The following is a 14,909-nucleotide window of genomic DNA, read 5'->3' on the forward strand; positions in this document are numbered from 1 at the left end:
CTCTTTAGTATTTCATAAGAGGTACAAACACAATATTCTCTATCCAGGTGGATGTGAAGGGCATCATTCTAGGTGAGATAACTTGTAAATACGCCGTTGTACTTGCTCAGCAATATAATTTATGCTGAAAATCACTGTTACAAGTTAATCATTACATCTTTAATTTTTTATATATATATACACACACATATAAAAGCACGAGTGTGTGCACATTTTGAACAATTTATCCTGACTGCACTGTAAAAATTTTTATTCCTTCTTTCTCTGAAAATGCTGGTGGAAAAAAAACCTGTTTAATTACACTAAAAATTGCTAAACAGTAAGAGCTGATTTAAAGCCACGACCTCTCTTAGAGACAGTTGTGAAGACACATCCCCAGTAAGTACAGCTAAGGACTTCTACGTGATCCATGTGGAAGCGTATATCCACTTCTGTTTCCTACAGGGGAAATGGCAGCCAACTCACAGTCCTCTTCCAGGTCCAATTGGAATAAAGTTATTGTGCAAACTTGCAAGTATTGTAAGAAAGCTCTATCGTTATGACCTATGAGTTGGAACAAAAAAAAAATAAAAAGGCTCTGCCAATCTACTCCTTTCAGAAACTATTTATCTTACATTAAAAACCAAGAGTAATCAGTGAACTTATCAGAAGCATTTTAATACTGAATTGTGATTTCATTTATATAAAGAATTAAATCACCTATGCAATGACTTAAGGAAACCATATAAATTAGGGTAATTACATTAAAAATAAAGGATAAGCACTATAGGAATAAACAACAGTAGAATTGATACACATTCATCTTCTGTTAAAAAAAAAACAAAAACCAAAAAACAAAAAACAAAGGAAAGTAACTAGCATAGCTTTTTGGAACTCTATAATGCTATGCTCCAAAGGAAGTATTTGCACAAGATTAGTGTTGCAATGAAGCTACACAATTTTACCCTGAAACCTACAGCTTTAGAGCGGGCCCCAGAGCTTTTAAAGTTATTTTTCCTTCCTTAAAATATCACCACGGTAATTTCAGTAGCTTCTGTCTCCTCTCTATTCAAATTACAAGAAACAAATAAAACTCTTGCAGAAGAACCTTTTTTTCCTTAGGAAAGTTTCCGTTCAACATCAACAAGCCCCATGAATGGTCAAGTCTTTAGTCTGCCTTTTTTTTTTTTGTCATTTAGATCCTGGTTAGGTTTTGTTAGTTGTAACAGTTCTTCTGTGTATGCAAGAAGTTTTCACACAAGTCTAATCCCGATGGCAAATACCGCTACTGCCAGCGAAGACAAGAGCACTCTGCGTCTCCCAAGATCAGCTCATCGGAAAGCCGCTTTCTCCTTCACTCCACAGAAGCATCCTTATAAATAAGACTCTTAAGTGTTTTCCCCCTGGGGCTATTATTTGCTTTCTCTGTAGAAGCAAATGGTTTCTGCATACTAATACATAGGTAAGCGCTGTGCCTACCCCAGCATCCCTCCAGAGCTAACGGGTGTTGCAGCACAGACTTTCCCCCGTTTTGTCCTCCTCCTAACACCGCAGACCCCGCGTCACCCAGACACACGCGGGGTAACCACGGGGACCAGGATTTAGCCTATACCTTTTGAAAACACAAAATCAATATAAACACAAAATCCGGTAATAAAGTTTATTGCTGTAAACTGTAATCCATGCAGCGAAGACGAGCAAACAAGAAAGATGCTAAGGCTTAAAGCAATTTCACGTTCATAAGCTCATACTCGGCTTCGCTCTCAAGGTCAGTGCAAGTTGTCGTGGGCTGGAAAGGTTAATGCGAACATGCCGTGCCATGCGTGGGAGGACAGTAACCAAACCACACACATCAGCACACTTTCAAACTAAAGAGTGTCACCACTCAGCTAGCTGAGAGAGAAAGAGAGAGAGAAATACCACGGTGAAAGGGAACATTCCCCAACTCCAATAGATACGAGGATACTAACAGTCCGCACATCGATAACAATTTATAAAATTATGACCAGCTCTATGCCAGCTCTGTGGAAGCACCACACTCCTGAGAAACATCAATGTGAAATGTTTCAAACAAACTAACAGGACATCTCACTTGCGCAAAACAGCTCCTTTCAACTACTCCATGACGAGAAGTACTTTAACACCTCCGTTTATTATCTTGCCTTCATCTCAAAGAATTTCCCTTACCTAAAATGCCACCTAGAGAAAAAACCTCTAGTCTAGTGGCACTTTTAGCTCAAGGGAGCTGCTCTGTCAGCATGAGCCAACTAAAACTTGTGTAACGCAGCAGTAAGCCTGCTCCCGTCAGGGCCATTGGACTGCCCTAATGTACTTCTCCTGGTTCAGAGACACCTTCTGACCAGTCGTTGAGAAAGAATTCCCAACAGTAAAACTTATTGCCACACAAGGAGAAAGAAGATAAACCAAGAGTACTTGGTGGACCACTTGGTGGATGTAGTAGCTGTGTGGTTTGTCCCGTTGGCTAACTTAAGAGAAATAAAATATGCCGTTCTTTGGAGCAGCTAAGCCACTCTGCAGAAGGGTGGGGGGGTCACTCGCACTGTGGGACGCCAGCCACCAGGCACGCTGGTAGAGCTGTAAAGTGACTATTCCTTTCCATTAGAAACGTTCAGCTGGTATTTACTGAGTATTCCCAATTTCAGTGATAAGGTGGACTCCTAGATAAACACTAAGGTTTGATTTTCCAAAGAGGGTCAGCTGAAAGTGTGAACGCACCACACCTTTGAAAACAAGCTCCAGAGCATTTTAAGTTGAATTTGCGAGACATGAGGCCACTTTTGATAGAAAATGGCCAAACGTACCTAGGGCCATGCATATGTGAAGTTATTTCCACAAATGCCTCCTTGGATTTCAAACCTGCACTCCCTTCAAGATGAAATTAGCAATTTGAAAACTTTAGCTAAATTTTTGCTGGTCAAAAGTACAAAAAAAACGGTTCAAAATGAATTATTTTTTTTTTAATTACCGCATTAAATATTTTATTTTCAGACAAGAAAGTTTATTTAAACAAAGAAAATTGCTCAGCTTTGCTTATCGATTTCCTACAGATTAGTATTTTTTGATTTTTTAGAATAAAATACTTCAGGGAAATGAACAGAAGCATACCTGAAGTAGGTATGCTGGGCTGTCAAACCACACAAAATTGGGAAGAGATTTCCTAATGAAATATTCCCCACTAGTGGTTCCTCACTACAAGACTACATGCCTTTAGTCTACAACCAGATGTACCTGGAGAGGTTACGCTGCAATCGATGCCCCCAGCTGACAGCAGTAAGCGTAGTGCAGGAGTCCTCACGAGCAAGGGCCAGTTTATGCAAAAATGCCTACTACCTGCCATGTCCAAACCACCATAGCTACTCCTGTCGAAGTAAATCTGTTTAAAACTGCCTCAGTTAAGTCTGCAATGCGTATTTGAGAACATTGCACGCATCCTCAGTCTTTCTGACTGTAGCATATTCAGTTTTACAGTACAACTCCATAATCAGAATAGAAAGATATTTAACTTCTTCCATATTTTTATACGTTCATGATCAGTGCTCTCTGTGCTTGGAGGCCGATTCAGTTATTTCTTACTACAATGAAACTTTGTCTTCATTACAAATGGAATCCACCACATTCAGATCTCATTATCCGCTTTTGCAACATTCAGGAAAAAAAAAAAAAAAAGACAGAAAACACTCTTTCTAACAACGACAGCTGATAAACTGTTAAAGGCATCGTGAAACTTACATGTTAACTCAGCCTTTTATACGTTTGCAATTATTGTTAGCCGAATATTGCACAATAGTGCAATAATGGTGTTTCCCCAACATCTACGCTTACTAAGAAGTCACTGAATTTATGCCAAAAACAAAGCACCAAAACCAGAAGCCATCTCCAACTTAAACAGAATATTCCTTTCTTCTGACAACATTAAAAATTAATCTCCGTGATGCTTGGGGCAAGTCAGTTCCTGATGTATCTTTATTTTCAAGCTTATTCATGTCCATCTTTTTAACCAATCTTAAGGTGATACATCTCCCATTTTTTACCAAACAGCATAATGCCCATAAGAAGTTAAGCCATAAAAGCCAAGGTCCTGTTGGCTTCCTACACAAAATAAGTTTCCCATGACGTTACTCATAACTGTAGAGCTTTGCACAGGTGACCTAAACCAGGACTCTCCTCCTTCAGGTTTCTTTCCTTTGAAACCAGTCTTGAAATTCAGCCTCTTCACTGATTCTGTAGTTATGCTTCACCAATAGCTCACACACCTCCTCCATGACCTACAGTCCGGCAATATTTCTAAGTGCAGAAGCTACATTTCTCCTCCTCATGGCAGCAGCGCAGCTCCAGCTTCACTGTAGGCACTTTGCACCATGACAGGGTGCCTGAGCTGCTTGAAAGCACGTATAAAAAATTTAAATAGGTTATGAGCAAGTTTAAACAAGATTTACCCTGTTGCTAGTAGTCATGGTTATGAGATAATTGTTTATTGCTCCAAGTAGGTATATGGCACTTTGTCAAGACATAGGACAGAAAAAATAGAGAAGAGCGCTTCTATAATGCGCAGTTTCTGGTCAAAGAGCAGGTGATCCCCCACCACCGGCTGCACAGAACAGGCTCAATTAAAACTCTCCATAGCATTTACAAGAACAACGTTTGCTATGGTTGACTGCTTTCTGTTGTCATAAGTGTTCCACTTCTGTCACCAGACATACCAAAAAATCTAATTCTGTCACCTTATTTACAATCCTGACTTGCCCACACTTTGAGTATTGACTAATCTGGTTAACAAGATTTAATTTAATCTTGTTTTTAAAAAGAAGCGGTATGACTATTCACGTGACCACAAAACCCTGGGTTCTTCTTGCACTCTCTCTACTGAACTCCCGTAGAAGTTAGAATGGAAAAAACAAGAAAAGACTTCAGTTTGGCCAACGAACACCCTGGGAATCATACACTTGCCCAGAGGAGCAGAAGTCAGCCTCCCTTGGCAGACTGCTACCACTGCAGTTACGTGATTAAAATAAGGGTGTGGGATCTTCTTGGCTTGGGATTTCCATGCTTATCTTACCAATCTGGACTTCAATATTGCAAAGCCTGAAATGAGATCAGTCCGTATCTATCCTTTCCTCTGTCATATCTTTAAATTCAACCAGCATACACAGTAGTCACATTTATTTCAGTAGCAAACCTTCAACTATTCAGAGGGGCCAGAATTATTTTAATCTTTAGTAATTTCTTTGCCTTTTTATATAAACTACTTCAGCCAGAATATACAACTGTCTTACTTTAAATGCAAATTTACAGCCACCATCATCGGCTTTAAAAACAAACAAAAACCCAACAACTGATAAAACCCCCAAACTTTTTCCATTTCAGTTGCCCAGTGACACAAAGGAATAACTACCACTGTGTCACAGAGATCTTAGTCACACAGTATTTTATTTTTTTTTCAAATAGAGACCGAGTATTGCTGACAAAAATATTCAGCGTGCCCCTCAAAGATCAGAGCTCATTGTTTTCGAACAATATTGTTAATAAAATAAAATGCTGATTAATGTTTAAAAGAAACTAAAGTGGGAGGAACAGTGAAAATCAAAAAGTTTTGAGGTTGGAAAGCTATGCGTTACGGCTGAGCCAGTCTAACAACCTGCTGCTGTCAACAGTGGGAGCATCCTGTCCTCCTCCACCACCTGGCACCGCCTCTGGCACTTCTTAGATCCTGCACCACGCGAATGCAGCTTGCTCATCCAGCAGAACACTAATCCAGCAAAAATAAAACCAGATAAAACACCTTTCTGCTGATTAGCAGGTTTTTTTCGGAGCAGTATGGATTACAAGAAGTGGCAGGACCAATTCAAGCGGATGGGGAAGGCCTGCAAGGCTAGGACAGGGATGAGATGGACCTGCCTGTTTCAGCAGCAAACTGCTGGGCGAGCGTAGGTGTAATGTATATTTTCACCCCAACTATCCTTATCTTAGGCTGGAACGTTTTAAGAAGTCAGTGCCCTCAGCTGCGCAGGCAGTATGGGCAGCCCTGATCCATCTCACTGCAAAAAAAACCCCAATAGTTTAAACCCTCTCTCAGACCAGTCAGTCTCCTGGAAAGGTATTTTAGCCAGAGGACATTACCCCGCAGGGGAAATGTAAAGCTGAAAGCTGGAAGTGGTAACTTCTTAAAGGGTGACAGCTAGACCTGCAAAACCTGTTAGTTACAGTTCTATTTGACCTGAATGTAAGCTGACACAGGACAAGCATGCAAGACATTTCAGAGGGCTTCTTAGACCCCACCTATTTATTCTGGGTGGGGGCATTTAAAAAAAAAAAAAGTCATTCTAAAGTAAGTATGTATTTTAACTCCATAGTCAGTAAAAATACATTAATTCATATTCTGAGGTGGACTGAAAACTGGCTGAACAGCCAGACACAGAGGGTAGTGGTCAGTGGCACAAAGTCTAGTTGGAAGCCAGTAACTAGCGCTGTACCCCAAGGGTCAAAACTGGGTCTAGTCCTGTTCAACATCTTCATTAGTGACCTGGGTGATGGGTCAGAGTGTACCCTCAGCAAGTTTGCTGATGACACCAAACTGGGAGGAGTGTCTGATACACCAGACGGCCATGCTGCCATCCAGAGGGACCTCGACAGGCGGGAGAAACGGGCTGACAGGAACCTCATGAACTTCAACAAGTGCGAAGTCCTGCACCTGGGGAGGAACAACCCCATGCGCCAATATACACCCAGCTGGAAAGCAGCTTGGCAGAAAAGGACCCGAGGGTCCTGGTGGATACCAAGCTGAAGATGAGCCAGCAATGTGCCCTTGCCACAAAGAAGGCAAATGGCATCCAGGGCTACCTTAGACAAAGTATTGCCAGCAGATTGAGGGAGGTGATCCTTCCCCTCTGCTCCGTACTGGTGAGGCCACACCTGCAGTACTGTGTCCAGTTCTGGGATCCCTGGTACAAGAGAGACCTGGACATACTGGAGAGAGCCCAGGAAAGGGTCACAAAGGTGATAAAGGGACTGGAGTATCTCTCCTATGAGGAAAGGCTGAGGGAGCTGGGACTGTTTAGCCTGGAGAAGAGAAGGGTCAGGGGGGATCTCATCAATGTATATAAATACCAGAGGGGAGGGCGCAAAGAGGACAGAGCCAGGCTATTTGCAGTGGTGGCCAGTGATAGGAGAGAGTCAATGGGCACAAACTGAAAGAAAGGAGACTCCGTCTGAATGTCAGGAAACAATTTAATTATTTTTGGGTTTATTGTGAGAGTGGACTGAGAACACTGGCACAGGTTGCCCACGGAGGCTGTGGAATCTCCAGCCATGAAGATATTCAAAAGCCATCAGGACACAGTCCTGGGCAACCAGCTCTAGGCAGCTCTGCTTGAGCAGGGGCTTGGACCAGATGGGCCACAGAGGTCACTTCCAGCCTCAGCCAGTCTGTGATCTTGTTCTTAATCCTTGACTGTTTCCAAACTATATTCAGAGAACAGCAGCTACATCAGACTGCTGTGGTCTTGGAGCATGGTATGTGAGTTCAATTCTGCTGCAAGTGCAAGCTCTGGCAGAGAAACAGGCTTAGGAGGCCTTAGCTCTCCTGGAGCCCCTTCATTCATCAGAGGCAAGACTGCTGACACAAGAGGTTGCAGAGTCATCTCCATTACATTTTATTTGTTGAATGGCTTCCCAGGGTGTAGAGCACACTCCACTAGCTACTGCAGCCATTTTAATACCCTTCAGCATTGTGACAAATCTGGAAAGTAGCCCCAGTTAAGCGGAAAAATCACACCCCCAGCACTAAAGATATGATGGGGCACTCTAGGGGCACGTGATCTTGACGAAACTGAGTCTGGAGCTCATTTGAAAAAAAATGCTGGCCAATAATTTGCCTAGTTTACACAGTTGACTTCGGGTGCAACTGAATTTACACAGAAAGTAGTAACAGGGATGAGCTGCTTGTGCTGCTAAAGATAAACTGCTTCCAACTTCATCTCAATCACTAGGTTACGTGATCCACTCTAACGGATCTCATCTCTAGCGAACTTGGCCTGCAATGCACTGCTCCTATCAAATGCTCTTTCTCCTGTTTGAATTCAGCTCATTCCCAGATGTGAAAGTCACGGCCTTCACAGTAAACATAGCCACAAGCAACGACGATTGTAAGTTTTTCTGCCTTTTCCCCACTTGGTGATAGCACTGATCTTTCATCCCTAGGGAAAGAGAAAGAAATCAGCTTTGATGACCAGCTATAAAAGCTGTTTTATCTTTTTCCTGGCAACCTGGCTATGTACTACTGGTCTGATTAAGAAACAGTTCACAGTGACTAGCAGTTACCTCTGTCAATCTGCATTATAAATAGAGAAATGGCAGCTCATGTTCCTTGCCACCCGTGGCTATTGTCCCCATCCACTTCTGACAGCATGGTATACAGTAGGAAAAAAGCCGATAGTATGCAAAAGCAAAAAGGAACAAAAGGCAGTCTGTAGTATAAATCTGTGTCTCCTACCTCCGCTCGACCTTCATAATATGTTAGCATAGACTTTGTAAGTACAAAAAGCCTCTCTTTGTAGTTTAAGGGAGAAGTCCTTTTCTTCTGCTGTGATCTTTTAATCAAAATCTCTTGTAGGATAGTAGTCGTATTCATTTCAGCCACTTGTCACCTCTGTTTCTAGCCATTGAATATCAGTTCCTGTGAAGACGAGAGAAAGAAATCATTATGGTATCCTTGGAGGATTGCAGATCTGGAGACTTCTGTAGTGAAAAGAGCTTCTACTTACAAATGAAACTACCTGAACACACACAAAGCTGGAGCCTATCCTAAGCACTTGGAATTTTACAAAAGTTAATTATTAGACAAGAAAGTTCAGGCTTTGCTCAACGGAGGGCTGCACTGACTCGCTCCCGGGAAGCCAAAAGTTGTACCTGACTGGGATGAAATAAGGGACCCTGCAGATTACAACACAGAAAATATGGGTGAGAAGTCCGAAACGTGCTCCAGGCAAACAGCAGCGTACAACTGCCCTTCACCGCAAAGTCCTAATGTGTACCAAGAGTTTTAATTGCTACGGCATGTGCAAAAAAGTTTTAATTACAAAATTGAACATGGATCAGTAGAAGTAATTTTGAAAATTCACCTCAGTTATAGTAATGAAAGTTTTCAGACGCAAATGAGCGTTTAGAAGATGTCAGTTTGAGAACAGAGAATTAAAGATTATTTTTCAGAAACTGCTAAGTATATGCCCTCCGTATCCTGTTTAGAAAGACTACATGCTGACCACCAACAACCTAAATCATTCACTTTTGACAGTTCTGGTCACTCAGTGACACGGAGCTGCTGTAAAGTTTTACATCGTGATCATTCCCTGTAGGACAGATTTAGGAGTGCATAAAAACAAATGCTCCCGCAGTTAACTTTGTCGGCAAGCCTGGCTCCATCGGCCTGCCAGACGAATCATAGAATCGTTAAGGCTGGAAGAGACCTTGAAGATCATCAGGTCCAACCATTAGCCTAACGCTGACAAACTACCACTAAACTATGTCGCACAGCATGAAGAGGTGCCAGGCGATCTCTCTGTTCTTTGCAAAGATGCCAGCTGAAGCTCAGCAGCCCTGCTCCCTCCTCTGCTGGCTGCCGCCCCGCCGTGCCACCCTGCCGTGGGTGGGAGCATTCCTCCGGCTGGGCTGGGCAGTGGCGATGGAAGGGATCCCACCAGAGCTTTCATCACGTGGCACAGACTGCTGCCGGCGCAGGCTTGGCACATGAGGTGGCACGGAGGCAGGAATGAAAGGTGTGAGAGAGCTTTGCGGAGAAGCTGTTCCAGAAAACGTTTTTCCTCCCCCATGACCTTTCCCTTTGCTAGGTTTCTGCTCGCCTGGTCCCCACCTCGAGCCCTGCTCCAAAGCCAGGGCATGCTGCAGGCACAGACCTCGACGGCAGCTCGGGCTACAGCAGCGCGGCTGTGGGCTAAAGCCATGGCTTGAAGAACAGCAGCACCTGCTGAAGCACCAGTCACTACAAATATCTTCTCATGTATGGGGGGGGGGGGGGGGGGGGAGGGGGCAACCCAAGCCCAAGCCCTAGGTAGGCACTGTACCAGTAGGAAATTTCCCCCCAACCTATAAAAAAAAAGGGGGGGGGGAGTTTTCTCTTCACAGAGCTTAATTTATGCACTTACTTACTCCCTAAAGTATTTCAAAATTCACTGTGGAAACGTATGTACATTTTTCTCTGCAGGCAACATAAATTCAGCATGGACAAAATATTTCACAGTGGTGTGCAGAGAAGCTTGAAACGCCACAGGCCTCCTCACGACATTACCCTACAAAAGTAAAGTTAAAATAAAATGAAATGTAAACAAATCCACTTTAGTGCCTCTCCTTTTGCTTTGTGCCCAAACATGTCATTATTTGTTGTGACAGTACCTGAAGTGACACCTCTCAGCTTCATGTCTAGTCCTGATGCTGCGTTTCACTCCCTGTTTTGGCCAACTAAACCATCATGTCCCACACGCTTGCCATTTCACACACCTGGATGCAGTTGTTCCCTGCTTTGTAACATCCCTTTTTAAGGTATATCTCTACATACGCTAAAAAAATTAGTCTGTGGTTTACATGGAACTGTACAATAAGACCAGGTTAGGATGCATAAGTAAAAGACTATAATGGGATTGGAAATGGTAATTATTATGAACAATCTCTGTTTTTCCTCTTCTTCTGATGCATGTACACACATACATTTTGCTGGTCATCTGTCACATTGCATTCTTGGGAAGAACACAGATTTTCTTGAATTAAGAAATGTCTAAAGTGCATTCTTTAATTACTCAAGCTGCCACATTTTTTTTTATTGCCCTTCTAGAAATAAATTGGCAATACTAAAGGTAATTGCAGAAGGAAGGATACTGCCGTGAACTGAAAGTACAAATTTTGTTCAAAGAATTAAAAGCCAGTATTAACTTTCAGATCAACCTAAAGCATGCCAGCCTGTAAGGGTTCCCATCACATCACTCCCACTCAAAACAGTCCTTGTGGTCTCTATAGTACAAATGCTCTGTTGGCACTTACCAAAAACCATAATTATTATTTGTCTTAGAAACTGTGATCAGTGAAATCCCCAGAGCGCTACACTAGAACGCAAAAGAAAGATTCAAAATTAACCATGATTTCAAAACTCACTACTGGTGGTGCTAAAATACTTCTTTTCCCTACCAGCCCTCTTTGGTCACATTCACATTATACAAGAAACAAAGCAAAAATCCTTTGGACAAAAATCAGCATTAAAAAAAATAAAAACATCAATAATGTAATTGGTCAATGTCTGCACCTGATTGCTACACTGAATTATTGCTCCTATGGAGATCCCTGTGGATAAGAACCAGTTTCCCAGGTCAGAAGATCAGCCTTTGAATCTGCAGTTGGTCACAGAAACCTGTTTTGTTTGGGGGTTTTTCCAAGCCAATGGCTCTAGCCACATTTCTGTGTCTATAAATAAGGCTCGGGACAACTGAAACCTCACCTATGACTCTGAAAGTTCCTTTCCAAAATTGCAACAGTTCTTTGAAGATGCACCTGTAACAGCCACCCTTACCTCTTATCAAACCCATACATCTCTTTCTTCAGGACAGTTTTAGAACTTTTCTACACTTCCTCCTCCCCCCCCCCGCCAAGTATTCCATAGTTCCCAGAGCATTCCCCAGGACATGAACCTGTTTGCATGATGCATTGTTATCTTGTTCCCAACAGCTGTGGGAGTTTCGTTGTGCTGCCACCCATCTAAGCTTTGCACGGTACCTCCTGCCAAGGACTTGCCCTGTTCCCTGCCAACCTTAGGTACACCTAATTTGCAGATATGCTGAGTGCTCAGAGTTATGACTGAAATCCAGAAGAGTTACAGATTCACAGCTTTTTTAGGAGGGGAAAACATTCTCAACTTGAAGTACCAAAAGTCTGCATCAACTTGCACTGATCCATCTTCACATTATACAAATATTCACCTGTACCGCCATGAAGTCATAGAATCATAGAGTGTGTTGGGTTGGAAGGGACCTCTAAAGGCCATCTAGTCCAACCCCCCTGCAGTAAGCAGGGACATCTTCAACTAGATCAGGTTGCTCAGAGCCTCATCAAGCCTGGCCTTGAATGTCTCCAGGGATGGGGCCTCCACCACCTCTTCTGGGCAACCTGTCCCAGTGTCTCACCACCCTCACTGTAAAGACCTTCTTCCCAATGTCTAATCTAAACCTACCCTGCTCTAGTTTAAAACCATTGTCCCTCGTCCTATCGCTACATGCCCTCGCAAACAGCCCCTCCCCAGCTCTCTTGTAGGCCCCTTTCAGATACACCTTCCTCAAAGTAAATGAAAACAACTGTGAAGATAACCCTGCTAAGTCAGTGTCGGTCAAGATGTACAAAGTTTTTACTTATAGACAGAGCTTCCTATGCATGCCATCTTTCCCCGATTTCCCTGGGGAAAACTGAGGCACTAAGCGATGAGGTAACCCCCGCACTTGCAACACAACCCATGTATCGCCTGGTTCCCACTCCCAGCTCCCGGATCCTGTTTGTTTATTGAAACAATTAGTCACCGTAAACCAGTCAGTAAGCACATGCAACATTCAAACAGTTGAATAAATGGATGAAAGCTCAGTAGAAGCTCTAGTTACACTTTAAAAAAAAAAAAAAAAGTCAATTTTAAGTACATAGGTGGTACCCTGTAATTCTGACGCAAATCTGAAACTCTTCTAAAATTTTTTTTTTTTTTTTTTTTAAGTAATTCAGATCAATTTGATGATCAAGTTCATCATGTGTCCCTGCAAACAGCTGCAGTGGGGTAAGTGAAAAGGCAGCACGCTGCAGTTCTGGGTAGAGAGCAGAAACAGTGCAGAAAGAAGAAAAAAAGGAGAACTCCTTACCCTCTTTTTTCTGCTGAAGCTGCCATTGCTTTACCATGAAACTAGAAACTGGGTTACATGTGAATAGTTACTTGCATGAGTATCCAGCACAGGCTTATTTGAATAATTACTACTCAGTGTAAGCAAGGATTGCAAAATCTGCTCTTCTGCTTCATATGGTAGAGAAGTCTTTTTGCCCCACATCCGAGGTTGCAGATTCAAACTCCAAAAAGTAAAAGACAACTAAATAAAAGACAACTGTTATTAGTCCCCTGCTCAAATGGTAAATTTCACAAAAATACACATACCGAAAAATATACTTTAGCATAAACTGTCATAATTTAAAAATTGGAATTGAGGGGAAAAATACTGTAATGATATCCAAAATGTATCATATGCCAGAAAAAGGAGAAGTAAAAAATACTCGGATTTACTTTTTTTTCCTCCTCTTTTTTCTAGCAGCAGACTCTCAGCAACCACTTCCATCACATGCAACCTATTTTTTTATTATTTTTTTTTAACCAAGAGAAATGCAATTTTGGGGGGCTACTTTCAAATAGATTTCAAAATCATACCCAAAGGTTTGCAAAACCTTAGGCTCCGTTTGAAAGTACAGCCAAAGAACAACTGGATAATTTTATATATAATCGGACCCTGTGAAACTAAAATTCATATTTGCCTGCACTAAATTTAGGTTAAAAAGTAAACAGGGTAAGGGGTAACTCAGTGACAACTCTTTGACTGGAGATTCTGAGATAACCATGTGATATTGCAAAATATCCTTTGTTCAACTGAAAGCCACTCACATACACACGCAGGAGGAGTGTTTCATTGCAACCAGCACAGGTTTTATAAAATTCCTCGGAAACAGGCTCGACATTTTGCAAAATACAAGCATTTGTTTCCTTTTAGCACTCTAACTTAGGTAGCTGGGGTGAAAAAGTGACAGGGCAGCTGCTGGAAAAGCGACGGTCCCCTTCGATAGGGTCGGCTGGCAGCAGGGTGGTTCATCACACCAAACCGGACCATCAACGCAACAACCATCACAAAAGAGAAGTGGAGCCAAAGCGCACAGAACAGCTTGGGAAAAACGGTAAGAGCAGCAAAAGGGTTTCTTTCCCCTTACAATGAGTCCAGATTTAGGAGAATGACACGTACATGTCTCCATCGTCAAACTCAGCTATTGCTCTTTATCGTGACCTCCTGTAAGCAGCACACTCCAATGACTAACTTATCCTTCCACAGCTTTATAGTGCACCTTCTTCAGTCCCCCCCCAGATAATTATTTAGGAAAGGAACCTCTGCTTTATGAAACAAAAATTACATTATTACCATCCACGATGTAGAAAATACGTTGACATTGGCATCTTTTTAATTTAAATCATTCACTGCTAACTTTGAGTTAGCAACATTATCTATGGGATACCACACAAAGGATGGCCTGATCAATTTTCACTATCCTCCACTGCTTCTTGTATTTTTATTCATTCCTCTACAGCTGAGTATTTGTACCTTTTCTTATTTCTTCCACATAAAAATTCCACAATACCTATAAGCTTGCACTGACTATTTTTTCCCTTCACTTTATTCAGATCAAAAACCTCTTTCGCATTTGTGGTGTTCTTTGCTGGAAGAAAATAAAGCTGAAACTTAGTTTGGGACACAGAAATCAAGGCACAAAAAAAAAGGACTTTGAAACATCAGTTAAAGTAGCAAAATCCGAAAGTTTTCCCAGCCTACTGACCTTCTGCACACTCAGCCACCTGCCCTCTCTAAAGATAAAAAGCTTTTGAATGTGTCACTGCCTCAAGAAATAGTATTGGCGACAGAGCAGGTATTCAGCTCTTGCATTGTGGGCTATCCCCAACTTCCCATGTTTCTTTTGTTAGCCAAAAGGTATTACGAGTTCATCTTGCGATTTCATTGAAGACTAGAAAGTCAGCTTCACTTCTGTACTGAAGATAAGCAAAACCCAAGAGCTGCAAACCACGAACGTGTTCCCCTACTGTATTTATTGCCTGCAAAGCAATGTTGATC

At 42.2% G+C, this 14,909-nt stretch overlaps 1 protein-coding gene across 1 annotated transcript in view; it reads right to left on the reverse strand.

The window, feature by feature from the left end:
- TEC (tec protein tyrosine kinase) overlaps nt 1-14,909 on the reverse strand; it is a 54,526-nt gene that overhangs the window by 26,390 nt on the left and 13,227 nt on the right. The window contains exon 2 of the mRNA XM_074588003.1: nt 8,489-8,671. Within this exon, the coding sequence (XP_074444104.1) occupies nt 8,489-8,626 (138 nt within the window). The 5' untranslated portion in view covers nt 8,627-8,671. The remainder of the gene's footprint in view (nt 1-8,488; nt 8,672-14,909) is intronic.

The sequence above is a fragment of the Larus michahellis genome, chromosome 5 (assembly GCF_964199755.1).
Source record: "Larus michahellis chromosome 5, bLarMic1.1, whole genome shotgun sequence".
Classification (NCBI taxonomy): domain Eukaryota; kingdom Metazoa; phylum Chordata; class Aves; order Charadriiformes; family Laridae; genus Larus; species Larus michahellis.